Source organism: Glycine soja, chromosome 10 (genome assembly GCF_004193775.1).
Source record: "Glycine soja cultivar W05 chromosome 10, ASM419377v2, whole genome shotgun sequence".
Classification (NCBI taxonomy): Eukaryota; Viridiplantae; Streptophyta; class Magnoliopsida; order Fabales; family Fabaceae; genus Glycine; species Glycine soja.
Genome location: NC_041011.1, coordinates 21,634,638 through 21,661,947, shown reverse-complemented (window position 1 = coordinate 21,661,947; position 27,310 = coordinate 21,634,638). Strand labels below are relative to the sequence as shown.

The 27,310-nt window shown below is 38.6% G+C and overlaps 1 protein-coding gene across 1 annotated transcript; it reads left to right on the top strand.

The window, feature by feature from the left end:
* Positions 1–1,001: 1,001 nt before the first annotated feature.
* LOC114369477 (CDPK-related kinase 1-like) lies at positions 1,002–27,215 on the top strand. Its single transcript, XM_028326709.1, has 11 exons — positions 1,002–2,217; positions 3,570–3,700; positions 3,990–4,031; positions 4,165–4,273; positions 21,641–21,719; positions 21,810–22,106; positions 22,205–22,320; positions 25,677–25,784; positions 25,860–25,922; positions 26,007–26,174; positions 26,486–27,215. The coding sequence occupies exons 1-11, from the start codon at positions 1,717–1,719 to the stop codon at positions 26,621–26,623; spliced, it is 1,752 nt and encodes a 583-aa protein (XP_028182510.1). The 5' UTR covers positions 1,002–1,716; the 3' UTR covers positions 26,624–27,215.
* The last annotated feature ends 95 nt before the right edge of the window (positions 27,216–27,310 follow it).

Genomic DNA, 27,310 nt, shown 5'->3' with positions numbered 1-27,310 from the left:
TAATGAAGAATAAATTCTACTAGTTATGTCAAAATTGTTTTTCTTGTGTTCAAGATGACACTAAAGAAGTGCAATAATGTACCCAAGACAATTGAAGGTTTGATGAAATGCTTTTTTTATGTCATGAAATGGTTGCTTTGAAATATTTTGGCATTAAGTTTGACTCACTGTTTACAACATTTCCTTTGTTGCCTCTTGCATAGTATACATAATTTAACTTCCAGATTTGACCATCAATTAAAAAAAACCCACCTCATTCACTGAATAATTTCTAAAAGAAATTACAAAACTTTCGACGACAACGAAAAATAATTCTTAGGAGAGTCAAACGACCAAAAAAATGTGCTTTCAGCTTTAGTTTTCCCCTCAATTGAAATGTGTTTCTGATCTCAAGCCACTTATTTGGCAAAACAAACAAATAGACCCACCATGCAAAAATTCAAAAAATAAATAAAGTAGAAAAAGACAGCCTTTCAAAGCCAATAATAAGATAAGGTCAAAGTCAAGAGTTTAACTATGCACGGATAATGAAAGCTTTAGTTTTCTCTTTTTTTATTCTCATTATTTTTTTTATCGTATTAATAATAAGTATTAGTAATTAGTAATACTAAAAATTATCAACATTTATCTTTAGAGTTAAATTAAATATATAAAAATAATATTTTTTTATTAAAATATTTACTACATTAAAATATAGAGTGTAATAAATATTTTTTTTTCAATCATTTGTTATTTTAAATACTTAAAATCTTAAAAACTTATATTAGCAAAATCTTAGTAGTATTATTTTTGCATAAAAACTTGAATTTCATAATTTCTTGTAATTACATTGTTCCCATATGAAATGGATAGTAATACATCATCTCAGTTTTTGTGGGATTAATAAGGACAGACTGGAAGGATCCAAAGCCAACCCCACTCACTCACCATTATTGTCAGACAAGGCACAATACACCCTCTCTCTTTGATAAAGTGTGTTTCTACATAGAAACTGTTTACCAAGGAAGTACTAACAGCTAGAGAATAAAATAAAATAAAGCCTTACAAAAAGCAGAAAAAAGAGACTTGTTTTCTTTTCCTTACGGCTTCTGCAAAGCCAGCATCTTTCCTTTCCCTTACCTTTTTCTTTCTAGTGTTCTTCTTTTGGTTCCACCCATCATTCTTTTTTTGTTTTTTTATTTTTAAGTTATTCTATCCCTTGTTCCGACCAAAGAAGATTCTCCTGTAGATCAATTCTATCAGATTTCCAATTTTCAACCCTGAAAAAGCCTAAAAAATTTCCTTGATTTTCATTCAGGAATTTTCCCTCCCTCCTATTTTCTGGGTTTCATTGATAAACCCCTCTCACCCCCAATTTTTTTTTTTAAAAGTTCATTCTCTCTCTCTAGTACATACCTCACTTTTTTCTTCTTCTTAATTTTCAATATTTTTGAGCTTCAAAAGCCTTTGAATTGGACAGTTCCCTGGTCTCAAGTTTTGAACTGGTGAAATCTCTCCTCATCCTTCTTCTTCCTTTTTTTCTTCTTCAATTCCTCCAAACGGTCCTTCCTCTCTCTAGTACACAGCTCACTTTTTTGTCTTTTCAATTTTCCTAATTCTCTATATCTGAGCTTCAAAACTCAAAATCCTCTGAATTTGGCACTTCCCTAATCTCAAACTTCACTTTTCCTCCTCCTCCTCCTTGTTCTTATTACTACAATTCTTGTAGCTGATTTGATGGGAATCTGCCATGGAAAACCCATTGAAACCCAACAAAGTCAAAGAGAGACCAACACCCCATCAGAATTCCCAAGTGAACTCCAAACTCCCACAAAAACCCCCAAATCCTCATCAAAATTCCCATTCTACAGCCCAAGCCCCCTTCCCAGCTGGTTCAAAAACTCCCCTTCCTCAAACTCAAACCCTAGCAGCGTCAGCTCAACACCCTTGCGGATCTTCAAGCGCCCCTTCCCTCCGCCCTCTCCGGCCAAGCACATTCGCGCGCTGCTCGCCCGCCGCCACGGTTCCGTCAAGCCGAACGAAGCCTCCATACCGGAGGCCAGCGAGTGTGAGCTCGGCCTCGACAAGAGCTTTGGCTTTGCTAAGCAGTTTTCGGCTCATTATGAGCTCAGTGACGAAGTCGGCCGGGGGCATTTTGGGTATACCTGCTCCGCTAAAGGCAAGAAAGGGGCGTTCAAGGGCTTAAATGTTGCTGTCAAAGTCATTCCTAAAGCCAAGGTCTCATTATAATAATTATTCTCTTTACTACTTTCATTTTAGGTTTATGATAAATGACAATAATTTTATTTTGGATTTTTAATAATTTTTTTCACTGTTGTGTGTTGTGTGTTGTGAGTGTATTATAATTTTTGTTTTGAGTCCTCTCATCTTAATTGATGGCAGGATCTCAAAAACAAAAATTTCAATTTCAATATATCGAGACTCACATGAAACGAAAAAAAAAGAAAAGAATTTGAAACAAAATTTGATTAAAGAGCTTAAACATATTTTGATTATTTAAAATATTTTGAAATTTAGTTTTAATTTTTATAAAATTTTAAAAAGTTGTGATCACTGTTCAATATTTGGGTATGAGGTTCCATTGCTGGCTTGGCTTGAAAATGGAGTCGCAATTGAAAGTACACCTCGAGTCATGATTGGAGGAGGTATCATTTAGGCCGACCCGATAAAGGCAATTGGTTGGATGCCAAATAAAAATCTCAGATAACTAGCGGTTAAAAAAATATTTTTAAGGAAACACGTAATTTTTAATCTCTTGAATGACTTAATAATTTTTATATTTTAAGGAAACACATTTTGAGTCTCTTTTTTTTTTTGGATATTTTTGTTTAGTATATTTTTTGTATTTCACACGTAAAGATATAACAGTTGTGTGCATACTGAAAGGTTTTAAAAAACTGTTGGCAACTATAATTAAGGTTGCAATGTCAAGATTTTTGAAGTAATTAAGCTTGGATTACCATGATTTTTGGAGTAATTAAGGTTGCAATACCAAGATTTTTGGATTTTTTTTAACTGCAATTGTGACCGCACTAACCCTTGTCCATAAATATTAAGGATTGCGATGAAACTTCTACATTGTCCGTGAGTGTAATTTAAAACCTTGGTTGTGTGTTAGTTAAAGCCAGGTATCAGGAATTTGTTGGTTCTTTTCACCATCACTGCTCTCATGATTGCAAGATTTGTCTTTATAGGGAAAATACCATTTTGTAAAGTTGGTGGGAATAGTTGTTTTGGGAATACATTCAAAGTATTTTGAACTCTAATTTAAAACTGTCCATGTGTGTATGACAATTTGGTTCCTTTTTTTTTTCCTTTGCTTGTATGATCAGGTTTAATTGGCTAAATCTGGAACCATTAATATATAGGATTTTGATGTTTTTATTGACTCTACTACAATCATTCCCCACCCCCTTAATGAAGTACCTTCCAAGGATCTATTTTCTCTTGGTGACTTGTGGATGAAGTGCAAGTGTCACAACTATGATCATTTTTCTCCTTGTGTCTGTTGATTATGGAATCCTGTAGTGTGCTCTTTTATGTCTTATAAAAATTGTGATGATTGGCAGATGACCACAGCAATTGCTATAGAGGATGTAAGGAGAGAAGTGAAGATATTGAGGGCTTTAACAGGACATAAGAATCTGGTGCAATTCTATGAAGCCTATGAAGATGATGACAATGTTTATATAGTTATGGAGTAAGTTGATACTAGTACTCTTCTTTTAACCATGTTGTGAATCCCCTTTACCAGCTTTCATGCTGTTGAACAATTGGTATTATAATCTCAATCTGAATGAGTTTTCTGGGGAAAAGCAGACTTCTTTTACATAAGGAATTTACTCCCAAAGCAGTAAAACAATTATGCTGTTTTTTTTAAAAAAAAATATATATATATATATTGGGTTTATTGAGCAGGAAACTTGAAGAGGTTAATTGAAGTTAACCCATTAAAGATCTTACATTCTTATGTATCTTATGCGATTCAGGTTGTGCAAAGGAGGGGAATTGCTAGATAGGATTCTTTCCAGGTAACAATTTTCATCAATTTGCTTTTCCTGTGCTACAAGCGTAGGAAAATGTCCGAAGACATTCTGATTTAATTATTTCACCCATGCCTATATTAACATTTTAACCACGAACAAGTTCAATTGTGGTGTGTAGGGGTGGAAAGTACTCAGAAGAGGATGCCAGAGTAGTTATGATCCAAATATTGAGTGTGGTAGCTTTTTGTCATCTGCAGGGTGTTGTTCACCGTGATCTCAAGCCAGAGGTGATTAAGTTATAAAGCTAATTAACTTTTATTTTTTTTGGTAGCTGAGAAACTTAGGCATTGAGGTTTTCTTGTTTTTGGGATTAATTACATCATAGAACTACATTTCCACTATGTTTCTCATTTAATATGGATACTGCACTAGCCAGTGTGACACCCTCTACCCCTCACATACATACTAATAAGGAATAAAAAAAAAATTTAAATATTAATTAAAAGTATTTTTAAAACATTTTTTTTAAACAAGTCTTTCAAAGGGGAAAAAGGCTCACATTCATTTTCTTCTACATCATATTTAAACTTGTCCAAATAAATAATAAAGTATTCTCGACTCAACAAGGTCGTCTAAGCTTCATACAATTAATATAGAACCTATATCTTAATGTCACATCCTATCAGAGCGTTGTGTTCCCGTGTCCTCTAGCATGAGGTTCTTCATAGTCATCCACCTATATTCATCTGCTCCCTCGAACACAAGTTCAAGATCATCACAGGATCCAAACACAACAACACACAGGGAGTGAGTTATCACATTCCTAGCTAATAGAGAAACAAGACAATTAAATATACATATTATATAAATGAGATACCACTTGCTTAAACATAGCTCACGTAACTTTACCACTTCGTCATTCAAAATTCACTTTTCAATTATCAATCACATTACACAAGAATCCCACACTTCGATCAAGATATAATAACACATCAATTAGCAAGCATATGCAATAGTTATGCTAAGACTTAATCCTATATGCAATGTGGTACCATGTCAGTGAAAAACCACCCTGGGGCGCTTAGGAGTACATAACAAGACACATCACACCATGGGTTTGTCAGGTCACTCTCACTAAGTAAGATCATATGGAGACCAGTCAGGGTCACGATGTTTTGCAAGAATGCTCCAACCATATGAGATCAGCATAGGCTTAAAGGAGCACTCAAACCCGGTGACCCCCAAGGTCTACAGTCCGAAGAGTCCGTCAGGGCCTCTCCCTCCTGATTCAGGTCCAACCCCTAAAATAATTTTTGCATGCAGACACTGCTCATGAATTATACAACACCCACGACCTTACACTCGTGTTTTAAACACGTTCAACACAATTGCGCTACGATTTAACACTGGTTCCTAAATAGGAAACCTACATTTTCTCTTTAACACTGCGCATCAACGCTTTTCTCAAGATAACACTGGTCGGGTTATTGTACAATTCATAGCTTACAACACAAGTAATTTCACATCAAGTGTTAACTACACACTTATCCACAACTAGAACTCATTCACAATTTCACATCTCATAGTGTGACAATCCACCATCACATGTTTACACGTATCTCACAAATTAACACATGTTCAACTTTACACTTATACTCAATCTCAATAACAATATTATAATCTCAAAGCAACATGTTATTCTACAATTCATCACATACTCACAATTTGAATCATCATTTCATATCCTCAATATAACAATTTATATATAAGACCATCACAACATGAGGACTAAAACCCCTCAAATAATATTACACAATTATATCAAAATCATAGGTCGAAACATACAAATATCAAGAGCACAATTTATCAAGCAATCTTCATTAGGACATCAATATTTTATTTATAATCATAAAGGGAAAAATTGTAATTTAACAAACATCCCAAAATAAAACCCCAATTTAATCCTCTAAGGATCCCTACACATGTTCTCACTAATTCCCAATTGTGAATAACTCATCCCTTACCTCTGAGCGGACTCACGTGTCTTCAGCCAGCGATAGCAACATCTCTAGCGGTTCCCTGAAATTTTTTCAATTATTCCTCTGACTGCTCCGATAGAATTCCCAAACGTCAGAGAGACGGAGAAGAGATTGAAACTTCCACTTGTACTGTCTTCATGCGATTCCTTTTTCTTCCTCCACGAATATTGTCTCGCAAATCCCAACGGTGGAAGCGTGCATAATTGAATTTCGAACAACATATCCAAATTTCATGAAAATCCAACGGCTAACGAAACCGGGATCGTAGTTTTACCGAGACAGTTTTGGGTTTCTGCGGGAAATTAAAATGTTAAAATGCGAAGGGCTTTTCTCTAAGCTCAGATATGATTTTGAAATTCCCAACGGTGAGAATGTTCGGAATTGGGTTGCAAACATGATACTCAAATTTCATGACGATCCAACGGTGAACGAGTTCGAGATCGTCGTTTTACTGAGACAGGTTTGGTGGGCTGCGAGAAAAAGAAAGGGTTTTGAGAGGAGGAGAGGAAAAACGAAAATGAGGTCAAAATGAGGCAGCTGACTTAACATAACTATTTATACCTAGGGTACTCAGCCTATTATTTGCTCTATATTTATTTATTTATTTATTTTTACTAAAAAACTTTTTAAATTTATTTACGAAAAATTGGGATGTTACAGCCAGTCCTGGAAATTTTTTGCTGTACTTGAATACTGGACAAAAATGAACACAATTCTCCTGCAAGTTTCCACGCCATGTAATTACTCGATGCATTTTCTTATCTGTTACTATGTAGCATTTATATCCCAACATGTTAGTTATAACTAAGGATTAAGAATGTTTTTGTTAGCCTCTTTTTAGAATTTTCAATGACAACAACAGTCAACAACAACAACAAAAGCCTTATCCCATTCAGTGATCTTTTTAGAATGTTCAATAATTTTGTTAATTACTTCATAGTTAGTGCTAACATAAACCTAACAAATTTATTCTCAGCTCCCTTTTAACTCACTCATAGGGAGTGATGCTCCTAATAGAGTATACCTACTCTGATGGATTTATTTTTCTTTCATTAGTATAACTGCTGACAGCTGTCATTACAGCTGTAGACAGCTGTAGTAACTAACTACTGTTAGTTTGTTACTCTGTTTGTTCTGTTATGCTAGTTAGCTCTTATATAAACAGAGCATGTAATGATTCTAAACTGGGTTGAGTAATAATATCTTCCTCTCTCTCAAACTCTATTATGGTATACAAAGCTCAATTCTGGTCTGATTTTCATTTATGGCTTCTGCTTCCACAATCAATTCTCCTCTTCCGTCCCCACAGCGGCATACTTTGCTGGTGTAATATAAGTGTGACTGAGGAGAGAGTATGAGAGAGAAAGGTAGAGAGAAAAACAGTGAGTTGGGGGGGGGGGGGGGAGAGAAATAGAGAATGGGATCCCGACATCAAAATGTCGACACTGGGTATGGCCAGCAAGCTGAGAAGAGACGAACAAACTGAAGGGATGTATCCAATGTCCAATCTTTCTACTTCACAAGATTCCTAGAAGAGATGAGTGAAAAGGAGCTATGGTATGAGTTTAAGAAATGGGGGGATGTGCGTAGGGTGTTCATTGCAAGAACTAGGAACAGGATTGGCAAGAGATATGGCTTCGTGAGATTCAAGGGGGTGGGCGATGTGAGGAGACTTGAAAGACAATTGGATAACCTGATAGTAAGGGGGTTGAAACTACACGTTAACATACCAAAGCACGGAAGAGTGAGGATGTTAAGGGGAGAAACAAACGCAAATGTCAAGTACAGGATTGGGGTAACCTTAGATAAACCATGCGATGGGGGGAAATAACAAGGTAACCTGGAAGGTGTAACGGAACAGCAGCCCCAACGAAGGCAAATGACAACCTCGTATGCGAGAGCGGTGGTGTCAGGCAACAAAGCATGGGGTAAAGTCCGAACTTAATGCGTGCGAGCCCAATGGGAACAAGCTCTTACTCGTCAGTGCATCTGAACATACTTGCAGAGAAATGGACATGACTCAGTAATTCTTGGGTTGGAAGACTGAAAAACCCGGCGATGTTCAATAGAGTGGGAGACGAACTCTTGTGGAAAGGGGGAGAAGACATCAAGTCAAAATACTTAAGGAGATGACATGGTACTGCTAGTGGGACTCACAGATGATAGAGCTGTATAACTGGTAAAGGAAGAAATAGACGAGGGGTCATCCTTGTTCCATTCGCTGGAAAAGTGGAACCCGCAGATGCGAACCTGAAATAAACTGGTTTGGGTGTTGTGCTGGGGAATCCCTCCACATGCATGAGATTTGGAATATATTAAGCAGATTGTGTTGGTGGCAGGAGAAGTGGTGGTAGTAGATGACAATGTCAACGATTTAAGAGAATGGATATGGCGAGGCGAACTCTTGTGGAAAGGGGGAGAAGACATCAAGTCAAAATACTTAAGGAGATGACATGGTACTGCTAGTGGGACTCACAGATGATAGAGCTGTACAACTGGTAAAGGAAGAAATAGACGAGGGGTCATCCTTGTTCCATTCGCTGGAAAAGTGGAACCCGCAGATGCGAACCTGAAATAAACTGGTTTGGGTGTTGTGCTGGGGAATCCCTCCACATGCATGAGATTTGGAATATATTAAGCAGATTGTGTTGGTGGCAGGAGAAGTGGTGGTAGTAGATGACGATGTCAACGATTTAAGAGAATGGATATGGCGCGGGTGCTAATTAAGACATCATGACAACCCCTAATCCAACACGCTGTCTCAGCGTTGATCAACGGGGAGGAATACACAGTATACATGGTCGAAGAAACCTGCTACAACCCCGACAGATGCAAATGGTGGACAGGAAGCTCGATAGGAGTGTCAATTGAACTAAGCTCCGATGACAGCAAAGTCGGGACCCCATGGTTGGATGACGAAGTCATATTGGAAAATGAATCACTAGCGGCGCTTAGCGTAATGTTGGCTGACGGCGATGAGCAGGTGAGGGGTGAGGATGCGAGACAGCAAACCAGCGGTCAAAACTCCTGCCATGGACCACTGGGTAATAACCTTAGGTTACTGACACGAAGTCAGAACCTAGTTGCATTGGAAGGTACAAGCGGACCAACCGTAGCAGACAAAAGCAAAATTGGGGAGGTCACAAGGGGACAAAGTGAGGCTGATGGAGCGGAAGCGGGAGTCAATCGAAGCTTCACCCAACAAAGAAGGTTTGGGGAAAAGTACACAGAAGGGGTGACAATTACTACTATATCGAAGGAGAAAGAAGACAAAAATGGGAAAAATTGGAAGCAGTCAGATGCAGTGAACGGGGTGAAGAACAACAACGAAAGTGGGTAGGAAATGGATCCACTGATGTCACAATTTTGAAATAAAGGTGCAAGGGTCTCATGCTTGTCCACATGATAAGGAGGGAGATAGGCCTTTAATGGGCCATACTAAAAACACCAACACTGGTATAAATGAAGGGGCTGATGGTAATATGGTAGGAAAAGCAGCGTGATGAAAGCTTATTCCAAAGTTTATTCTAGAACCAGAGGGTGCAGTAAGCAAATGGGCCACATCAGAGTAGATGGGCCTGTTGATGAGATATCAACAAAGTCAAACAAAAATGACCAAAAGTAGGCTAGAAGCGCATCAAATACTTGTGATAAATACTCACCAGTAACAAGAGGCAGTGGTTTGAAGGAAGTGACAGAATGGGAAGAACAAGATAAGGGACAACATGAACCATGTGCTCTACCAGATAGCAAATATAATGAAACCTGTAATCAGATAAAAGAAGTAACATCATATTGGGTCATGGCTCAGGATTTGGGAGTAACATGTGGGGAAAGAGAGGAATCATTGATCACTACGATGATTAATCTGGAGGAAAGGGATAAGATCGAGGCTGATAAGATGGGGAAATAGGATGGCTGAATACTGAAGATTGTCACTTACAATATAAGAGGGCTGGGGAGGGGGGTAAAGTGGGTTGTTTTAGACTTAGTGAACAGAAAAAGAGAGAGAATATAGAGAAAGGAAACTGATATTATTGAATCTGAAAGTTAGTTACAAAGGAGTATTTATAGGCCTCTAGACCTTCAGCCTAAGTACAAAACAGAATAATAGAATAGGAGGAAAATTCTGTCAGTAGACTAATAGTCTAATACTAGTGAGTGAGGTGCTAACAGCAAAAGCTAACAGCCCTTGCAAACTGTTTTCACAATTATTTACAAATACTCTAATACCCCCCCCCCCCCCTCAAACTCAAGGGGAAGAGTTTTCAGAGGAAAATCTCTTCACATTGAGTTTTCTCCTAAGAACTTCAAATCTTGCTGAAGAAAGAGGCTTGGTTAGTACATCAATCTACTGATCTAAAGTCGGGATATGCAAGATTGAAAGCTGCTTAGCCAGAACCTTTTCCCTAACAAAGAAGACATCTATTTCCATATGTTTCGTGCGACTGTGGAACACTGGATTATGTGCAATGAAAACAACACTTTGATTATCACAATAAAGAACAGGAGTAGTGAAGGAAACTCACAATTCTGTTAAAAGAGCCCGAATCCAAGTCAATTCAGTAGAAGTTTGAGCCAAGTTGTGATATTCAGCTTAAGTACTGAACATGGCTGTGACTTTCTGAGGTGGAACGCCTATCATCCACATCAGATGCCCAATCAACATCACAGAATGCATAAAAAGCCAAAGGTTTCACAATAGGAGCAGATTGAAGAAGTAAACCATGAGAGAAGGTACCCTTGAGATATCTCAAGATCCTTTTAACTACTGCCCAATGAGAGTCCAGAGGACTGGCCATAAATTGACAAACTTTATTAACAACAAAACTGATTTCAGGGTCTAGTGAGAGTAGCATACTGTAGAGCACCCACTACTGATTTGTAGAGAGTTGGGTCATGAAACAAATCAGCACCATGTTTGGATAGTTTACAATTAGAAACCATGGGAGAGGAAATAGAATGTGCTTCAGCCATTTGAGTTTTGTTAAGTAAATCACAAATATATTTGCTGAGTCATTAGTATAGAATTATTAGGAAGGTATTTAATCTCTAGTCCCAAAAAATAATCCAAATGACCCAACTGCTTGAGAGAAGGCAGTGTTTAGTTTGGAAGTTAGCTGCTGAATCAGAGAGACAGAACTGCCTGTGATGATGACAATATCATCCAGATAGATTGAAAGATAGATAGTATACTCCTGATGTGTGTGGATGAACAAAAAAGAATCACATTTGCTTCCCACAAACCCAAACTGAAGTAGTGTAGATTTTAACCTGTCAAACCACTGTCTTGGGGCTTGTTTTTGTTAGATTTCAACTTAAAACCAATTGATACTAAGTGAAGTTGTCCAACAGATATATAAGCTACACCCAAAGAATTGAGGTAGACGATGTGGGACTTCCTAACATCCCCCCTTCACAGATGCCTGCCGGCGAGCCTACTAGAATAGGCAAGAACTAAGATGGGCTATAGGCTTTGATACCATGTTAGATTTCAACTTAAAACCAATTGGCACTAAGTGAAGTTGTCCAACAGATATATAAGCTGCACCCCAAGAACTGAGGCAGGTGATGTGGGACTTCCTAACAGTTTTAAGCCATAGAGAGCCTTGTTAAGCTTGTAGACTAGGGATTTATCTATAACCTCAAAACCAGGAGGTTGAGTCATAAATACAGATTCCTCAAGAAACCCATTAAGAAAAGCATTGTTGACATCAAGCTGAAATAACTTCCACCCTTGACAAAGAGCAAGAGTGAGAACAACACGAATTGTGACAGGCTTGGCCATAGAGGAAAATGTCTCATGAAAGTCAAAACCATGAACCTGATGAAAACCCTTAGCAACCAGCCTGACTTTGAACTTGTTCATAGAACCATCAACATTTTCTTTTACTTTGAAAACCCATTTGCACCCAATAACTTGTCTATTAGGAAGTAGGGGAACTAAGTCCCAAGTTCTGTTTTTTAGTAAAGCATCATACTCCTCTTGCATAGCTGCAAACCAATTTGAATTTTTCAGGGCATGTTTGACAGTCTTGGGTTCAAAATCAGCAAGGAACAATGAAGGATGCAGTCTAGGATTATGTATTCCAGACTTGGACCTAGTTTGCATAGGATCAGTATTAATAGGAATTGAAGTTGGTGCTGTTACAAACTCACTGTGAGACCTTGCATTTGATGATTGAGGATGGACAGAAGTAGACTCAGATGAGGGTTGATTGGAGACAGAGGAAAGACCTGGAGGAACAGAGGGAGCAGAGGGTGAGTGAGAGGAAAATAGTTGAGAAGGTTGGGGTATAGGAGCTATAGATGGAGGAAACAGGTTAGGATCAAGATTGAAATAGGAATCAAGGTTTTATACTGAGCTAGAAGAAGAGGGAAATAGATCAAAATAAGAAAATCTCAGCTCATTGAACAAAACATCTTTGGAAATATAAATTCTGCCAGTTAAAGACAAACATTTGTAACCCTTATGAGATGAGAAGTACCCCAAAACCAAAAACTCTTGAGAACGAAAATTAAGTTTATGAGTATGATAAGGTCTCAACAAGGGAAAACAGGTACAACCAAAAGTTTTAAGGAATTGGAAATTAGGATCTTTGTTGAAAAGAGTGACAAAGGAAATGATGAAGTTGAGGGAAACAGTAGGAAGTCTATTAATTAGATAGACAATAGTAGTAAAAGCATAGTCCCAAAACTGTAAGGGTAAAGATGCATGATGTAACAAGGTAAGGCCCAGATCAACTATGTCTATGTTTTCTTTCAACCACACCATTTTGATGATGAGTGTGGGGACAAATTAGTCTGTGAGGAATACCATAGGAGGTTAGGAGAGCAAAAAAGGGTCTGTATTCACCCCCCTAATCAGATTGGACACTTTTAATTTTAGTATTAAGCTGTAGTTTAACCATGGATTTAAAAGCTTGAAAAACATAAGTAGTTTCAGCCTTAGTTTTAATAGGAAATATCCAAGTGTATCTGGAAATGGCATAAATAAAGGATACATAATACTTGAAACCAAAATAGGAAGTTAAATGAGATGGTCCCCACATATCTATAAAAATAAGTTCTCGGGGAGAGTAAATAGAAGTAGAAGAATGAGGTGGTAGCCTGAGACTTTCCCATGCAACACGAAGCACAAAAGTCTCCAAACTTTTTATTAGATGAGGAAATATTACACAGGTTGATGACTAACTTCATTACATGACTATTGGGATGGCCTAACCTAGCATGCCAAAGACTAACAGTGCTAGGAGGAGAAATAACAGAATTGGAAGCTACACTGAGGTTGACAACAGCTGAGGAGAGTTATCTTGAAGCTTGATGTTATGAAAAGAATAGAGACCATTAACACCAACAACACCCTGAAGAAGGACCTTATTGATCGCCTGAGATTTCACAAGACATAAGTGAAGATGAAATTCAAAGAAAACAGTTATCTTTAACAAACTGACTCACACTTAACAAACATGCAATAACTTGTGAAGTTTGAAAGTTGAGTCATTAGGAGACACAAAAAAGAAGGAACCAACACTAGAGATACTTAAACCTTCACCATTTCCTATGAAGATTTGGTCAGGTTGATCAAAGTGTGCAAACTATTTGATATTTTGTGATTCACCAGTCACATGGAAGTAAGTTCCAGAATCTGGAATCCAGGTTGAATTAGCTTTACCATTGGCATGAGAGGATGAGTTTGTAAGCATATCACTGGATTGATTTGATGGTTGAGCAACTGTCTTGGAATTAGGATTAATCCAAGTGTTTGAAGGTCTAGTCGAACTAGACGAATAAGGAATTGGTTGAAGTGTGGCAGGATTAAAGAAAGTAAGTGACTCATGGGGTTGAAAGTTCATGTTAGACCGAAAATGACACATTTGCAGTATGTCCATATTTGAGACAGATTTGGCATTGGAAGTTGGCAAATCGGCCACCACCACGACCCTTGCCAGAACCATTGCGGCCAACACCTCGGTCAGAAGGATTTCCACGACCACCATTGTCGTGGCCATATGCTCCCCTATAGCCACCAGAATCACCAGATTTATATGAATTTGAGTGCAAATAACCTTGAGTGTAATTCAAGGATGGAGAACTGAGCACTTGAGTGTCTATGTTGTAGCAAACAAGACGAGTCTCATGTCCGTAAAGCAGAGCTTCAATCTCAGTGATGGACGGAGAGTGTTTCTTGCTTTCGATCACTGAGATCACCAGCACGTAATTGGATGGGAGACCTTCCAAGAGTGCATCAACATATTCCTCATGGTGAACCAGAACTCCAACACTGACAAGTTCATCGATGTAGCCTTTGATCTTACGAAGATATTCATCCATCGATTTACCTTTGAGTGAAACTGCGCACATCACAGTTCACAACTGACGTGCACGTGATTGGTGTGAAGGCTGAAATGCTTGTGAATCTTCTCCCAAACTTGATAGGAGTGATTCAAGCCAAGAACACATGAGAGAACAATCTTTGAAAGAGTGGATTGGAGCCAGAAAAAAGGAGTGTTTGGTCCTGAACTTCCCAAGCTTCGTACTCCGGATTCACGTGATCTGCTATTTGATCATCCTTTGTGAGATATCGAGGTGGAACAATTGTATTAAGGACAAACCATTGCAGTTTGTGCGATTTGATTATTGGTTCGACATGTTGTTGCTAGTGTAGGTATTTGGAATCGTCGAGCTTCTCGGCGATGGAGGCCAGAAATGAGTGCGAGACAAAACTCTAAGAAGCAAAAGCCATGGATGTTGAAGAAGGATCTAGAAAATTCGAAGAGAAGAACTTCTATGAAAAATTGACTTTGATACCATCTTAGAATGTAGGATTTTGGCCTAACTCAACCCCAAAAGCTAGCTCAAAGGGTGAGGGTTGTCCTTCACTTATGTACTTTAATTTGACTTTATCTTTAGCCGATGTGGGATTTGGGTTTTTTTTCAATACACCCCTCACACCTAACACTTCTTGGGCTTGGTGCATGGATAATATGGTGGGTGACCCTTTGAATTAATACTAAATATGTTTTGATATCATTTTAGACTTGGCGAACAAAAAAAGAGAGAGAAATATAGAGAAAGCGAACTGATTTTATTGAATCTGAAAGTTAGAAGGAGTATTTATACGCCTCTAGACCTTCAGCCTAAGTACGAAACAAAATAACAGAATAAGAGGGAAATTCTGTTAGTAGATTAATAGCCTAATACTAGTGAGGTTAGCTTGCCCTTGCAAACGGTTTTGACAATTATTTGCATATACTCTAATAGGATGCAATTAGAAAAATGGTAAAGAAAGAAATAACTGATATGCTGTGCCTACAAGAGACCAAGGTGGAGCAAATGGACAAATCTATTTGCCAAGCACTGTGGGGTGATTTGGAGGTATGTTGGGAGTTGCAGCCAACACTTAATAGGGTAGGGGGGTTACTTTGCTTATGGAGTGAACAATCCTCCTTTAGAATGGAGAGGAAGACAAGGGATCATGACTTTATTTATTTAGAAGGCATGTGGGTTCCTGATGGGCAAAAGATGTCCATAGTCAACATATATTCTCCATGCGATGTGGCTCAGAAGAGGAATTTGTGGGAGCAAATCAGGCAGTTGAGAAATTCAAGCTTTGGAGGGTTGTGGTGTATACATAGGGATTTTAATAGTGTAAGAAACCTAGTTGAGAGAGTAGGGATATGTCAAAGGGGGGTGTATGACAGTAATGTGGAGGAATTCAGTGATTGGATTGCTGAGCTTGATTTTGAAGATGTGCCTTGTGTGGGCAGAAAATTCACGTGGTACAAGCCAAATGGGACGGCAAAAAGTACGTTAGATAGGGTCCTTGTTTCTGCGGAATGCTTTGAAAAATGGCAAGGCTGTATCCAATTTATAATAGAGAGGAATTTTCAAGACCATTGTCCAGTTTTGCTAAAATCTGAAAACATTGACTGGGCAATCAAGTTTTGCTAAAATCTGAAAACATTTTCAGACCTTCAGGGTTCTGAATTGCTGGTTTCAAGATAAATCATTCAAAAAGGTTGTACAAGAATGCTGGGCAGCAGATCACATAAGGGGTTGGGGTGGATTTGTGCTTAAAGAAAAACTAAAGGCAATCAAGGCAAGGTTGAAAGTTTGGAATAAGGAACAATTCGGTGATATGCAGAAGAAGATACAACGTATTGAGAGGGAGCTAAACAAGTTGGAAAGTGAAGGTGATGAAAGACTGCTATCGGATGATGAGTTGTTGACTCGGAAAAAACTGCAGTTATGGATAACTGCTCAATCACATGAATCTTTACTAAGGCAGAAGGCAAGGTCAAGGTGGATCAAAGAGAGTGATTGCAACTCTAGTTTCTTTCATAGGATTGTAAATGCAAACCGCAGTTCAATACCTTGAGGGGCATGCTTGTTGATGGTGCTTGGATTGCTGAACCTGGAATGGTGAAAGAGGGGATACGCTTGTTCTTCAAAAACAGATTTGAGGAGGTAGATTGGGTGAGACCCAAACTTGATAGGGTTAGATTATGGGCCATTGATCATCACTACAATGTTAAACTGACGAAGCGATTCAGTGAAAAGGAAGTTAAGGAAGCTATGTGAGAATGTGGAAGTGACAAGCCTCTTGGACCAGATGGCATTAATTTCAAATTTATTAAAGAATTTTGGGAGGTGATCAAAGCTGATGTGCCTTGATTTATGGACGAGTTCTTTGCCAATGGAGTGTTCCTAAAAGGGAGCAATGCTTCATTTCTAGCACTCATTCCTAAGGTGCATGATCCACAAAACCGTAATGATTTTAGGCTTATCTCCTTAGTAGGGTGCATATACAAAATTGTGGCCAAGGTACTAGCAAGGAGGATGAAGGAGGTGATGCCATTAATTATAGATGAAAGAAAAATTGCATTCATAGAGGGGAGACATTTGTTGCACAACACCCTGATTGCTAATGAAGTAGTTCATGAAGCAAAGAGGTGAAACAAACCGTGCTTGGTGTTTAAAGTTCATTTCGAAAAGGCCTATGATTCAATTTTCTAGGATTTCAGAGAGGTGGAAGGAGGATGCCGCTATGTTTCTAAATTGCAGTCTACTAGCTATACCTTTTCTCTACTTGGGTATCCCGATTGGGACAAACCCAAGGCGTTCTGAGGTTTGAGATCCCATTATCAAGAAATGTGAGAGAAAGTTGTCAAAATGGAAACAAAAACTACTTTCATTTGGGGGAAGGGTAACTCTTATAAAATCAGTTTTAAATTCCATTCCTATTTATCTCTTTTCTTTTTTTAGGGTACCTAATAAAATATTGGACAAGTTGGTGAGGATAGAACAGAGGTTTCTGTGGGGTGGAGGATTAGAGTAGAGGAAGTTTGCTTGGGTAAAATGGGACTCAGTGTGCCTACCAAAGGAGAAAGGAGGGTTGGAAATCAGGGACCTAAGGAAGTTTAACTAGGCACTTCTTGGAAAGTGGCGATGAAATTTATTCCATAACCAAGGGGACTTGTGGGCTAGGGTGCTGGTCTCAAAATATGATGAATGGAGGAATTAGGACAAGGAGAGGAGGGGCAGCATCGAATCATCATGGTGGAAGGATATTAGACATATAGCTCATTCCACTAAAGAAGGGAGTTGGTTTGTTAGAGGGATAAAGTGGAATCTTGGGTGTGGAGCATGGGTGCGATTCTGGAGGATGGGTGGAAGGATGATGGTGTACCACTTATGTTGAAATACTTCAGACTGTACTCTATCTCCTATCAGCAACGATAGTCCATTCAGCAAATGGGAGGTATCACAGGTACAAGGTGGGAGTGAAATTTCCAATGGAGGCAACCACTTTTTGATGCTGAGATTGATTTGGCATCCAAGTTCTTGGAAGAAGTGGATGGTATCATCATTTATCTTGATCGTGTAGACAACTGGACTTGGAAGGGAGATTCAAGTGGTGTATACACTGTGGGGAATGCGTATACGATGCTTATGGGCGACTATACAGATGAAAATCAGGATGGAGCTTTTAGTGTGCTGTGGAAAGTAAGGGTTCCAAGCAAAGTTTCCTTTTTTGGTTGGAGATTATTGAGAGATGGACTACCAACTAAGGCGAACCTGCGTAAGAGACATGTGGAAATCTGTGATCCAATGTGCCCATTTTGTAGAAGTTCCGAAGAAGATGCAGCACATATATTTTTTAGCTGCAGTAATAGTCTGCCATTATGGTGGGAAGCTTTGTCTTGGATAAACATATTGGTAGCATTTTCCCAATGTCCGAGATAACATTTCCTTTCGCATGCGCATGGAAAGACATTTGGTGTTTGGTTCCAGCGATGACAATGCTGGTGGATATCCTTGACATGGAATATTTGGCAGCATTGTAATGTGATTGTTAGTACTGGGCCTAAAATACTGTCAGATTTTTGGTATAGTAACCTTAGGGAGACATTTTGTAATCAGGGAGGATGAGTATATAAGTAGAGGGTAGTACTGGGCCTAAAATACTGTCAGATTTTTGGTTTCCTAATTCATGTTATGCAGATTTTGTAATAAGCTTGTATTAGGGCACCACATTTCTGCTCATTTTGGCCTTCACTTGTATACTTACCAGTACTGTTTTAAATATAATATATTATTAGTTTTGCCGATTAAAAAAAAATACTTTGCTGGTGTCTTTTTCATCTTCTTCGTCTTTGAAAACATTCTCACACTCGATCTCTTAGAAGTTGGCTGGCAATAATTATCTCCTTTGGTGTAACAAGTTGAGCCAATCATCAAATATCACAAACTCTTCCATTTTCTTGTAAATCCAGTGATTCCGCCAAAGTTTCTTATGATTGCAGATCGCGACAATGGAGTTGAGACCGTTGTTAGGAAGTCCTACATCGCTTGCCTCAGTTCTTGTGATGCAATTTATATATCTGTTAGGTAATTTCACTTAGTGTCAATTCGTTTTAAGCTGAAATCTAACATAGTATCAGAACCTATAGTCTATCTTAGTTCTTGCCTATTCTAGTAGGCTCGCCTGTTTTGGCAGACATTTGTGGAAGGGGGGTGTTGAGAAGTCCCACATCACCTGCCTCAGTTCTTGGGGTGCAACTTATATATCTATTGGACAACTTCACTTAGTGTCAATTGTTTTAAGTTGAAATCTAACAATCGTAATGTCCACTGAGCATCTCGATCTTGTGCTTGATGGACTTTCTCTTGAGTACGATTCATTGATTTTTCTGATTAGTAGTCGTGTTGCCAATTTTACGACTGATGAGGTTGAGACCATGCTCTTGGAGCATGAATATCGCATTGACAGGGCCAAAAAGCGTTCCCTAGTTTCAGTTAATCTCAGTGAAGGAAATTTTAGGGCTAATGATTCCTCTCAACCTTCAAATTCCAATTCGCAAGGTCAAGTTCATCTGACTTCTCAAAATGCTAATGATTGCACGGCTGGGTGCAGTGGCCATGATTTTGGCAGACACAATCGCGGTGGTTGGAGCTTTGGACGTGGTGGTGGTGGTGGTTGAGGCTGTTTTGCTGATGTTCAATGCCAGGTGTGTCACAAATGGGAGCATGATTCCAGTGCATCTCACCATGTCACCAATATGTTCCAAAACATTCAGCAGTTAACTCCTTTTGAAGGTCCTGACCAGATTACTATTGGTTATGCTCAAGGACTTAACATCAATTCCTCAAGTGTCTCTACATTTCCCTCTCCTTTAAAACCTAATTTGTCTTGTCTTAAGTAATCTGCTGTTTGTTCCCTCAATCACTAAAAATCTCATTAGCGTCAGTCAATTTTGCAAAGATAATGATGTTTTCTTTGAATTTCATTCTTCTTTATGTCTTGTTAAATCACAGAACGCTAAGGAAATACTTCTTCAAGGGTTGGTGGGACATGATGGTCTCTACCAATTTCCTGCCTTACAATCTTTGGTGCCTCGGACTTCTCAGTCTCTTAGCACTTCTGATTCTGTTGTTCCCATTGTAGATACAGCTTCCTGTAAATCTGTTGTTTCCATTGTAAATACAGCTGCTTGTATTTCAAGTTCCTTTTCTACTTGGCATTCTAGACTAGGTCATCCTAGTGTGGATGCTATGAGAATTCTCTTTAAACTTTGTAATATTCCACCAATCAATAAAACTGTTTCTGATTTTTGCAATCATTGTCGTGTTGTGTTGGCAAGTCTCACAAACTTCCATCGTCTTCCTCTAAATCAGTCTATTCAAAACCTTTTGAACTTATATTTACTGATTTGTGGGGCCCTGCCCATATTCCTTCTCCCTCAGGTTTTAAGTATTACATTACTTTTGTTGAGACCCTTCACCTAGTTTCTCAATGACCTGGCAATTCTGCACGAATTACTATGCCCCGCACCCATCACCAAAATGGGGTAGTGGAAAGGAAGCATCGACATATAGTGGAACTTGGTCTACCTTATTCTCTCAAGCTAACATGCCTCTTAATTATTGTGATCATGCCTTCACTTCAAGTGACTATCTTATCAACCGGCTTCCCTCTTCTTCCATCAACCATGAGGTTCTGTATCAAAGGCCTTTTCAGAAATTACCCTCTTCTTCCATCAACCCTTACTATCCTCTCACCCTCATAGCATACTTTGCTTCCTCCCACCACTGTTACTACACATGACTCCATCAGCCAACCACCAAGTCAACCTACCTCACCATCCTTACAAGTTAATGAACCTGAACCATCATTCCAACCTACCGAACCTGAATCATCCACACCACTCATTGCAACTTCAGCACCCCCTCTTCATTCTGAACCTCCTTTACAGCCTTCTCTAGTTTAACCTGGCAATGTACACTCAATGTGTACTCGTGCCAAATCTGGCATTGTTAAACCAAGAATCAATCCAAAATGATTTCTCACCCATCCTGAACCCAACCAAATCTGCTCTTTCAAATCCAGCATGGTTTGCTGCTGTGAAGGCTGAGTATGGTGCATTACTCAGAACTGGCACCTTAGTTGACTTGCCACCTTCAAGGAAAGCCATTGTCTGCAAGTAGGTCTTCAGGGTTAAGGAAAATCCTGATGGGACAGTCAATAAATACAAAGCCAGGCTTGTTGCCAAGGGCTTCCACCAGCAGCTTGGGTATGACTACAATGAAACCTTTTCCCCTGTCATTAAACTTGTCACAGTCAGGTTAATTCTCTCTCTTGCCCTCACATATAAATGGCCTCTACAACAGCTGGATGATGTCAACAATGCTTTCCTCAATGGAACTCTTCAAGAGGAAGTATTCATGACTCAGCCTCCAGGCTTTGACTCCTCCAACAAACAGCTTGTGTTGAACAAAGCCCTTTATGGCTTAAAACAGGCTCCCAGAGCTTGGTTTGACAAACTTAAAGCCACTCTTTTCCAGTTTAAATTCTCCTCCAGCTGGTGTGATCCCTCTCTGTTTGTCTATTCTGAGCAAAATTCTGTTGTTTACATCCTAGTCTATGTTGATGATATCATCATCACTGGAAACAATTCCAATCTTATTCAGTCACTTGTTTCATAATTGAATGCTGTGTTCTCTCTAAAGGATTTAGGACAGCTGAATATTTCTTTACATGGGTGTATATATTCCTTCAATTTAGATTGTTCTGATGTTTTTCTAATCATGAATATTGGTTTTATGCTTCAGAATTTTCTTTTCACTTCTAAGGATGACAAGTCCACGCTGAAGGCCATTGATTTTGGGTTGTCTGACTATGTAAAGCCAGGTTGGGCATATTGCCTGCTTTCTATACTTCTCTTTATTTATTGACAGAATATATCAACCAGTGCTAACAATCAGAATTTTTTTTTTGTAGATGAGAGGTTGAATGATATTGTGGGAAGTGCTTATTATGTAGCTCCAGAAGTTTTGCATAGATCTTATGGGACAGAGGCAGATATGTGGAGCATTGGTGTAATTGCTTATATTCTTTTATGCGGAAGCCGTCCCTTTTGGGCCCGGACAGAATCTGGTATATTTCGGGCTGTACTGAAGGCAGATCCAAGTTTTGATGAGGCTCCTTGGCCTTCTTTATCGGTTGATGCCAAAGATTTTGTAAAGAGGTTGTTGAATAAGGATTATCGTAAAAGATTGACTGCGGCTCAGGCACTAAGTATGTCTTTCCATTTCCCATGGTGGTGTATATGGTATCAATATTCTTACTTTTTTATCTCATTAATTCTGTTGCTTATAGCCAGATTTTATGCATAGGTCATCCATGGCTGGTGAATCATCATGATGATATGAGGATACCTTTGGATATGATAATCCACAAGCTTGTTAAAGCTTACATTTGCTCGTCTTCGTTGCGCAAATCTGCTTTACGGGTATGTGGTACTGGTGTTATTTGGCTATGGTTTTGGATTTTTTCTTTTAATATTGTTAAAGTTTTTTATGCTATCATCTAATCATGCATCATGAAATCATTAAATGAGTTTGACTATGACAACTACTTGAAAAGTCAACCATTTCCAATCATGTATCAACAAATGATGAAAATTACTCAAATTTTCTCGTGTCGGCAAAATCAATGACGATTATTCTATCAAGACGATAGCTAATCCCTATCCAAACAACACAAGGATCATTGCCCTTCCAATTCTTAGCAAAGATCGGATGATACTCCGTAAGACCAATCACGTAAAGCAGAAGCTCCACTCTAGGATCACAATCACCAGAACTGGGCAAACGAAAATTATTGGAACCAGGGGGCTTTATCCACCTCAACCCCATGAGCAAACACAGTCATTAGTCCCTGAAACAAGTTACCAGACAAGTTCACAATTTTGAGCCACGGAAGACCCAACAAAGAAGCTGGAACAGAACCAGTGAACTTGTTATGACTCAAGCTCGGAACTTCCAAATCCTTCAGGGCAGAAAAATCAGGCAGGGGACCCGTGAAAGCGTTAGTGTAACAGAACATCGGTCAAGTAAGCCATGCTATGCAAAAACATCAACAGTGCCGCTGAACCTGTCTTTGCTTCTCTGTTCATTCAATCACAAAGACTTAATCCTCATGACAGAGAAGCTTAAGGGTAAAGTTCCCTTGAGGTTGTTGAAGGCCAAGTGCAAAACGTGCAAGCCAGAGATAATATTGAAGAAATCCGGGAGGGAGGGAGCCTATGATGTTGGCAGAGTTGGCGGAGAAGTTCTGAAGTTTGGAAGCTTCTCAGAGAGTATAAGGAATCTCCCAAGCCTGATTTTTCTGCCCTGAAGGATTTGCAAGTTTTGAGCTTGAGTCTTAACAAACTCACTGGTCCAGTTCCAGCTTCTTTGTTGGGTCTTTTGTGGCTCAAAGTTGTGAATTTGACCAGTAACTTGTTTCACGGGCCAATGTCTGTGTTTGCTCATTGGGTCGAGGTGGATAATGCCCCTGGTTGCAATAATTTTTGCTTGCCTAGTCTCGGTGATTGTGATCCCAGAATGGAGCTTCTGCTTTCCGTGGTTGGCCTTATGGAGTATCATCCGAACTTTGCTAAGAGTTGGATAGGGCAATGATCCTTTTATAGTGGTTAAGCATTGTGTTTAGCTTCTTTTGTTGATGGTTAAACTTTGTTGCTTCTGCCTATATGATGGTTAAGCACTTGTTATTGGTTTGCTTTTGTCTTGAGTGGTTAAGCATCATGTGTAGCTTCTGCTTTTGTGGTTAAGCTTTGTTGCTTCTGCCTATATGGTGGTTAAGCATTTGTCATTGGTCCGCTTCTTCCTTTTAGGTGGCTAAGCATTGTGTCAAGCTTCTGCCATGGATGGTTAAGCATTTTTCATTGTTTTGCTTCTGCTTTTTAGGTGGTTAAGTGTGTTTGCTTCTGTTAAGTGGTTAAGCCATGTGTTATGGCTTTTGCTTAATGGTTAACCATATTCCAATTGTCTTTGAATGCTTTCAGTCATTTTTACTCTCTTGCAAGGGGCTGTTAGAGAAATGCCCTAGTTCCTTTGGCCTTGTCTTTTCACTTTTTTTATTGTAACAAGCTAAAAGCATAGTAGGCTTTAGCTTGAGGGGGAGTGTGTTGGTTGTGTCTCCCAATCAGTGCTAATCTTTTTGAAGTCCAGTCCCTTTGTGTTATCTGAGTTTGAGGGACCCTCCTTGTTTTGGTCTAAGGAAGTATTAGAGGAAGTTCATCATGACTCAGCATCTGAGCATTAGTCATGGGTTTCAGTCAAGCTTCACTGTAACATTTTAGAAGAAGAATCTTTACCACATGCTGGAGTCCTCTACCTTGAAGTTGTTTTCATTTATGATGCTTCAGTGCATATGTTCCATGCTTGGAGCATACAATCTATGTGCTTCAGCTTGAGGGGGAGTGTTAGATTGTGTTATATTTTCTGATATATCAGTGACAACAATAAACTGCTTTAGTTTATCTACTCTGACATAGTAGACTTAGGCTTCTACCCTATGTAATCTTTCTTTTCTCTCTTACTTCTCTTGTACCCAAAGACCTTTGGCCTATATATATGAAATTCTTTTGGCCAAGTGGGGGAACCCAACACACTCAGACACTCAACTAAGTTCTTAAAAAATGTAGACCATTAACTCTTACAAAGACCACAGTTTTAGAGATATTATTTACCATGAGATCCCTCTTGACTAATTCCTCTAAAGTCTATCTTGGTTCCCTTCTCTTTTTTACAGAACTATAAACTAAGCAATCTAGTCTTCTCACTAGTGCCTCTTGTGGCCTTCTTTGTACGTGTCTAAACCATCTTAACCGATTTTTTGTCATCTTTTCTCAATTGGTGTTACACCATTCTCTACTCATAAATCATTTCATATCTTGTCCTTTCTTGTGTGGCCAAACATCCATCTTCAAATTCTCCTTTCTGCTACTCCCACTGTCCCACCTTTCTTTTGTGTTGTCCCTTTAAAGCTTAACATTCACTTCCATAGAGTATGGCTGAATGTATAGCAATATGAGAAAACTTACTTTTGAATTTGGTAGTTATTTTGTGATCACAATTAGACCCTGATGCCTTTTTTCCATTTTAGCCATGAGCCATCCTACTTGTATCATGTATGTAACATCCTTATTAATTTTTGCCTCATTTTGTAGTATGGAATCCAAATATTTAAACTTCAAAACCTGTGGTATGATATTTCTCCCATTTTTATTTCCACGTCATATTCCTCATCTTTTTATAAAATTATTATGCATATTTGTCTTGTTCCTATGTAAGCGACAACCTTTCCAAAGTTTGTCTCCTTAACTGCTTCCCTTGATTCCTTAATCATAACTATATCATCAGCAAAATGCGTGCAATCAGACATTCAAATTTAAATGGGTTATTTTGAATTTTAATATTTGTATTTTTTGTTTTTTAGATCAAGCCAAATAAACATTCCCAGCTATTATGATAATAATGAGAGGGCTCAATAGGAACATAAAAGGAAAGCAGAATGAATGAATTGCTAAAATTGGTAGAAACTCAAACTAAATGTTTTCAGATAGGGATTAAACCTCCCCTGTCAAAAGGACCAAATTATAAGAATGAAGGAGAGAGAATCATAGAAATTTCTGCACTGATCAATTGATAACAAGTTAATTTATCACCTGGTTTAAGAGTTTGTGAACTTGCCTGTCACCATTTGCAAGTGTAATAAACTATTCTACCTTTCTTGAAGTAACCTATAGCAATTGCTCTTAGAAACATGGATGTTTATTGATACCAATTGTCATTTTTTCAGGCTCTTGCAAAGACATTAACAGTAGCTCAGCTAGCTTATCTCAGAGATCAATTTACTCTGTTAGGGCCAAACAAAAGTGGATTAATTTCTATGCAGAACTTTAAGACGGTCAGCACATATCTGAAGTTAGAAGTTATTGTTCCTTTTCAAATTTCTTTAAAGCATTGACGTTTATATTGGCAGGCTGTTTTGAGGAGCTCTACAGATGCCTCAAAGGATTCACGGGTCTTAGATTATGTCAGTATGGTAAGTTTGAGGGATCATCACTCCTCATTAACTGTTTTAACAAATTAGCTTCACTGAAAAGTTAATTTGTTATCTATGTTGCAGGTTAGTTCTATCCAATATAGGAAATTAGATTTTGAGGAGTTTTGTGCTGCTGCTATAAGTGTGCACCAACTCGAGGGAATGGAGACCTGGGAGCAACATGCAAGGCATGCCTATGAGCTTTTTAAAAAGGAAGGAAATAGACCAATTATGATTGAAGAACTTGCCTCGGTACTTTTACATCCCATTGTGTCTAATATACCACCAATATGTTGTTACATGATTAAATATAGTGCATGATGCCTAGGCTGCCATGATTTTTTTACTTTCTTTCTTCTTTTCGGGGCATACATAGAAGTTAGAACCAAGAACCTGATTAGTTTATTCCCTAGAGCTTGTTAACTGATTGTGTTTTAATTGCCCTCTTTATTTTATCAACATGATAGATATACCTCTAATGAGATTTTCTATCAGATGCATATAGTATAATCCTTCATCACATGTATAATGGTACTGAGCTCTTTAAAATTGACACGTTTCAGGAACTTGGGCTTAGTCCATCAGTACCTGTTCATGTAGTACTTCAGGATTGGATAAGGCACTCAGATGGAAAGCTTAGTTTCTTGGGATTTGTCAGGCTTCTGCATGGGGTTTCTTCCCGCGCATTTCAGAAGGCTTGAGAGAATGTACACACAGTTGCTATTATTTTTTCTTGCCCGTTACCTTTAAATATTTTGATGGTACCTAAATGCATGAGCTAACTCCATCAGCAGACCTCAGTGGGCTTCTGCAAGTTGAAGGCAGTGGCTGATAGGAATTTGTTTCTGAAGCTTTATGCAACATATATCTATCCCACTTTTCCAAGATTTACAAACACAACCTATATTCCCCACCTTGTTTCTCACTCACTTTAGTTTGGTGGTTCTGGAGTTAGAAGCTTGTACAGTTGAAAGCTAGACCAAAAATTGTACCCACCTTGTCTTAAGGGTTTACCCCTTGTGTACCCATGGCACCTATCAATAAACATCACGTGAACTCCTTGATAATAGACAGATATGTAGCCTTTTTTTCGTAGTATTTTGTTGCATTTATATGTTATTATTATTCAAGGCCACAAGGGTTGGTACTTTTTATATACCATAGCATTATTGAGTTTTGAATCTATAACTTCTTGCAAACTATGCAAATGCAAAACCCTTTTCATCATATATGGGTGGCATTTGGTTAATGATCTATACACAATATCTTTAGATGGTACCAAACTTCTAACGATATCAGTGTAAAGTTTTGCTTTTGAAGACATTCAAAAGCTTCTGGAGTTCAGTTTTCAATGTTAGTGATTGAGTCTTAAGTTTAGGATGTTAATT

Bases quoted from the DNA above. Each gene is read 5' to 3' on its own strand.
- LOC114369477 (XM_028326709.1), top strand. From the start codon at position 1,717: ATGGGAATCTGCCATGGAAAACCCATTGAAACCCAACAAAGTCAAAGA. The intron at 3,701-3,989 runs GTAAGTTGATAC...TATGCGATTCAG, and splicing joins AATGTTTATATAGTTATGGA to GTTGTGCAAAGGAGGGGAAT. The intron at 22,321-25,676 runs GTATGTGGTACT...TCATTTTTTCAG, and splicing joins TGCGCAAATCTGCTTTACGG to GCTCTTGCAAAGACATTAAC.